At 52.0% G+C, this 5,840-nt stretch overlaps 1 protein-coding gene across 1 annotated transcript; it reads left to right on the forward strand.

Annotated features, from left to right (window-relative positions):
- The first annotated feature begins 248 nt into the window (after positions 1-248).
- On the forward strand, positions 249-983 carry LOC135405048 (olfactory receptor 14C36-like). The gene has a single exon (XM_064639766.1). It carries the CDS (start codon positions 249-251, stop codon positions 981-983), a length of 735 nt encoding a protein of 244 aa, XP_064495836.1.
- The last annotated feature ends 4,857 nt before the right edge of the window (positions 984-5,840 follow it).

Here is a 5,840-nt window from a genome sequence, read left to right on the forward strand (position 1 = left end):
AAGAAAAAGCAAATGTCCAACAGCAGCTTCATGCCCCAGTTCCTCCTCCTGGCATTCGCAGACAGGCGGGAGCTGCAGCTCCTGCACTTCTGGCTCTTCCTGGCCATCTCCCCGGCTGCCCTCCTGGCCAACGGCCTCATCCTCAGCGCTGTATCCTGTGACCACCACCTGCACACCCCAGGTACTTCTTCCTGCTCAACCTCTCCCTCACAGATCTGGGCTACATCTGCACAACTGTCCCCAAAGCCATGCACAATTCCCTCTGGGACACAAGGACCATCTCCTATGCAGGATGTGTTGCACAGGCCTTTCTGCTTGTCATCTTTCTTGGAGCAGAGGTTTTCCTCCTCACCATCATGTGCTACGACCGCTACGTTGCCATCTGCAAACCCCTGCACTACGGAACCCTCCTGGGCAGCAGAGCTTGTGCCCACATGGCAGCAGCTGCCTGGGCTACTGCATTTCTGAATGCTCTGCTGCACACAGCCAATACATTTTCCCTGCCCCTGTGCCAGGGCAATGCCCTGGGCCTGTTCTTCTGTGAAATCCCACACATCCTCAAACTCTCCTGCTCACAGTCAGGTTACCGCAGGGAAATTGGGCTCATTGTGGTTAGTTGCTGTTTATCACTTGGTTGTTTTGTTTTCATAGTTTTCTCCTATGTGCAGATCTTCAGGGCTGTGCTGAGGATCCCCTCTCAGCAGGGAAGGCACAAAGCCTTTTCCACGTGCCTCCCTCACCTGGCTGTGGTCTCCCTGTTTATCAGGACTGGCACATTTGCCCACCTGAAGCCCCCCTCCATCTCCTCCCCATCCCTGGATCTGGTGGTTTCAGTTCTGTACTCGGTGGTGCCTCCAGCACTGAACCCCCTCATCTACAGCCTCAGGAACCAGGAGCTCAAGGATGCCATAAGGAAATTGATAACTGGATGTTTTTCACACGCAATCAACTCTCCTTCTTCTGCATGTTATGTACCTCATTAAAGGCCAGACCTGTTATGGACTTCAGTAAAGGCCCACCACATCTTCTCTATTTTTTGCTCCTGGTAGGGTGTTTATTTGGTGAGAATTTGTTCAGACCAGAAAATCTTTATATATATGAATATATATCTATATAAACAGATATATAACTTTCAATTCGGTGTTTGCCTTTCTAGCCTGGCCCACAGGCTGTACAAATTGGGAATTGTACTCACTGTGTGCTTAAACCAAATAAAGAACTCTGCATTGGCTTGTTTCCATGACATCTTTCCTCTCTGACTTCTCTGCAGCTGCAGGGTCGGAGCCTCTGTGCAGAGCTGGGCCAGAAAAGAGTCCCAGCAGAGCAGCACTGCCAGGGAGCAGCAGCCCTTCTCCTGCCTGGCCTCCTCTCCCTTCCCTTCCACACTGTTCTTCAGAGCCCTGTGTTGTTGGAGGCCTCAGTGCTCTGGCAGTAGGTCCCAGTCCTGCTGCAGGACTGTCCAGGGACTGCAGGCAGGGACAGCCACGGGCACTGCTGGCACAGAGCTGACCTCTGCAGCAGCACTGCCATCCTGCAGGGGCATCTCCTCAGGCCAGGGCCTCAAAGCTTCAACCTTCTTTCCACTTTGCTCTCCAGGATGTGCCCAACACAACGCCCTGCAGAGGAAAACAGCAGGGACCAGCACAAGGGTGGGAGTGCTCAGGGTGGGGGCACCCAGCAGTGCCCTGGCACAGCCAGCGCCGCTCCCAGCACTGGCCTCTCACCCCAGGTCATTGGGCTTGTTCTTCCCTCCAAGGAGGGACATCAAATGACCAGCTCAGGAGTCCACGTTTGCCCTGGATGGACAAGACATGCCCATGTGTCACGGCTTGGGGCTGGGGGGGGTGGAAGGCTTAGACAAAGTTGATGGCAGAAGCCGTCTCGTTGAGCTACGAGGTGCACAAAAGACCCCTTTGCTTTCTAAATTCCTTCTCAGAGAGGAGCCTGGCTGTGGCTGGATCCAATCTCAGACTCAGATTTTGGTTTCAACTGAAGGAATTATAGAGGTGTGATTCAATCACATTGTCCTGCAGGTTTTAGAGATGGCAAATCAGAAATATATCTATAAAATGAATGATTTATTATGACAAATGAATAGACAATTGATCAGACAAGTGAAGAGACAAAAGACCTTAAAGACAATTATTTACTGCACAGTATAAAAGCCAAAAACTCCTAGCAGTATAGTGTAAGATAGGACAGTGCAGCCTATCAAAGTCATTCTATTAAAGTAATTGGATCAAAGCCAGCAAAAAGAAACAATCCTGAAGCAGAGATTGAGGTAACTCATCACACGACGACAGGGGTAATTCTTTTTCTTCCACCCAACCCCTGGGCAGTGACCATGAAGAGCTGTCCCTACTTCATGGCAGAAGCTCCACACACGTCAAGGAAGTCTGTGGAAGAATCTGCCCCATGACAGTTGGACGGGGCTTTTATAGTTATCAAGGGTTTGACTGCCAGACATATTTGCAGGCCAGGGAGCAGCTTATCTGTCAAATCCTGCTTCAGAAAGCAGGATGTGTGTCTGAAGTTTCATGAAGCATTTTGGATTTAGCATAATTCAACATTAAAAACAGCACCTCGACACCAGCAGTAACTCATCACAGAGAGTGTGCATTGTTTGCATTCTCTGACCATTTTTTAGGTATTGTCAGAGCAGAGCATCCTGCCAGAAACGGTCCCTTGATTCCATGAGGTTGCAAAAACTCTGAGAGCTCCTTTGGTTCCATGAGGCCCTGCAGTGTCACAATGGCTCCTTGATTCCAGGATGTTCCAAAATATCCCAGGGTTCCCTTGGCTCCAAGAGGCTCCCCAGTGTCCCACCGGCCCCTGGATTCCAGGAGGCCCTGCAGTGTCCCAATGGCCACTCGGTTCCAGGAGCCACAGCGGCTGCCGCCGGCGTCTGTGCCCGGAGCCGCCGCTCCCACGGGGCTGCCGCACTCACCGCCGGGGTTGCCGCTCGCGCAGCCTCCGCTCTGCCCCGGCTGCACCGGGACCCGGCACCGCCTCGGGCCTGCGCTGCCGCCTCAGCGGCCACAGGGACACAGGGATGGGGGACCTTTGCTCTGCCACTGAGGGGGCCTGGCTTTGTTCTGCTTGGCTCTGGGCTTTAGGAAAATTGCTGTTCATTTTCATGCTCCACTGGAACACCTCCTGAATTCCAAAGGTTTCCTAATCCAGGGGGAGGGGTTTCTATGGCATCGGAGGTCTTGCCCCTCGGGACACATTGTCAATAAACTGTTCAGCTGACTTGGATGGGTGTAAGAACTGGGGAACACAGGATAAGGAGTCATCCCCTGAAAACCTTGGAACATTCCCTGACTGAATGGTGACCCAAATGAAACAGTTTGGATACAATTCCCAAATATTTTGGAAACTCCAGTAATTCCTGACACCAGGATGGAAATTCAGCAGATAACTAAAGCCAGTCCCCTTGTGAGCCCACAACCAGTGGGGCTGAGGGAGGCCCTGGCAGCTCCCCAGCACCTCCCTCTCAGTGGGACACCTCTGGCAGCCCCTCCCAGCTCGGGAACCCTCCAGTTTGCAACACTCCAAAGACCCTCGCTGATGCCCAGGACAATTCTGATCCCCCTCCACAAACACTCCTCCAGCTGTGACCCTTGTCTGTTGGGAAAAACAAAGGGATTTGGGGGAGTGTTTCTCTGACAAGGGAATTTGGGAGAGAGACCTTTCCACATCCAGCTACTGAGGTGTCTACACAGCTCTGCCTGGGTGTGGGTGTGAATTGACTGTGGTGTGAAGGTTGTTACTGTGAATCTGTAATTCAGTCACTGTTAAAATTATGGCAAATGCTATTGAATCACTTGAAAACTGCTCAATTAGTCAATGATTAAGTGCTACTAAACTCTTTTGCCCCCTTATCTTTGTGTCTAAATCCTTTGCACCCTGACCCTCTTGCATCCCAAGGCTCTGTGTAAATCATTCTCTTTCATCAAAAATATATTTTTTTCGTGACTTCCACTTTAAAATATTCCTCCTTAGCTAAACTACAAAACAACTCTAATTTGTTGTTGATGTCTTGAAGACATGAAGACAATTAAAGGAAGAGAAAGAAATTGTTTTTCAGTGTTTTAATGAGCCCCACGGTGTTTGGAGCTGCATCAGCTGTCAGTCCAAGATGGACCATGGCAGAACTGGTAAGGTTGGGGGGTGAGGAGCAAGTTTGATCATACAGGGTCAGTGTGGATCTCCTCAGAAGACACTCAGCATCAAGATCACTTGAACGACTCTATCACCTCTTCTCTGTACTAAAAAAATATCCATAACTGAATTAAAAAAAATACAAATTTTGAAGACTTGTTTTGAAATTGCCTTGAAGACAATTAAAGGAACACAAAGAGATCCTGAGGGATTTCTGCATTTTAATGAGCCCCATGGTGTTTTTGCAGCCCAGCCCATGATCCTGAGGTACTGAGAGAAGATTGAAGCAGCTGCTGAAGAACTCAGAAGCCAAAGTCCAAGTGCCTTGAAGCATTGCTGGGCCCCACTGAGGGCAGGCACTGACAAAGCCTCCCCAGGGACTCCTTGGAGCAGCTCCTTGGAGGCCAGGAGTGCAGGCAGACAAAGGCTCTGGGCAGGCCCCTGCAATGCTGAGCAAAGCCTGCCTTGGTTTTGTGGAGCACAAAGGCCAAGGCCTGAGCCCCAGGCCCTGGCCCAGCAGATCCTGTCCCTCCCGGCTGGCTCAGGGCTGTTTGGGGGGCACTGGGATGGGAGGGGGAGGAACAACAAAGGCCAAAACTGGGAAAACCCTGCCAGGCTTCTGAGGGGGGAGCGAGGCAGAAACCAAGTGCAGAACCTGCCAGGCAAGTTGCTTGTGGTGGCCTGAGTGGCAGAGGCAGCTGCCAGAGGCAAGGGGACAAAGGCCTGAGTGCCTTTGGGCCTTGCAGCCCTGCCAGAGCCCTTGGCCATCTCTCCTGCAGGCTGTCCTGGCCTGGCCCTGCTGCTGCTCTGTCCTTGCAGGCTGCACACACCCCTTCTGCTTTCCCACCCCCTCCCAGCAGCATTTCTAGACCCTCCCTGATGTCTCTGCACCAGCTCTGGCTGTTGCCATGTGCACTTGGCCTTCTGAACTTGGATCCTGAGCCCCTGTGCCACAGGACATCCCTCCCAGAGCCCAGGCCCTTCTCCTGGGGGTCACTGCAGAGCTGAGCAGATCCAGGTCACCTCCCATTCCTCTGCCAACCCCCTGGGCCTGCTCTGGGCCCTGCAGGTCCTTGCCCTGCTCCCAAGGGCTGTGGGGGTGCTTAATGGTCAGGGCTTGGGGTTTAGAGCTCAGGGTGGGGATTAGGCAGAACTTGGGGAGGTTTGTTGTTCTGCTGACAGTGTCTGGTTCATGATTAGGGGAAGAGGGTTTTGGGCTGGGTTAGGATTAAAGCTTAAGTTTTCATACCAACCATACAGGTTTGGGATTGGTAAGAGTCTGGAGTTCTGGGTTTGGACTTTGCCTTTGAGTTCAGGGTGAGTTTGGAATTAGAGCACTGGATTCCTTTCAATTGGGGGGGGCAGCACTTTTAGGTAGTGTTGGGATTTGAAGTTACAAAGAGAGTAAAGGCCTAACAGGAGTGTTTGCACCGTCAGTGTTTCAGCACCCTCAGCATTCCCTGAGCCTGTTTTTACCTCATCAAAATCTTTCCTCTCTGTTGGTGTGTTGGGTCTGGCTGAGCTGCAGTTCAGTTCCCCACAGCAGCCCTCCCAGGGCTGGGCTTGGCATTGGCAGCTGGAAGGGGGTTGAGAACGCCCCAGTGTTTTGGCCACTGCTGAGCACAGCACCAACCCTGGGACATTCCTTCCTTAGCTGAGGGCAAGAGCCTGGCAGG

Source organism: Pseudopipra pipra, chromosome W, assembly GCF_036250125.1.
Source record: "Pseudopipra pipra isolate bDixPip1 chromosome W, bDixPip1.hap1, whole genome shotgun sequence".
In the NCBI taxonomy this organism is placed as follows: domain Eukaryota; kingdom Metazoa; phylum Chordata; class Aves; order Passeriformes; family Pipridae; genus Pseudopipra; species Pseudopipra pipra.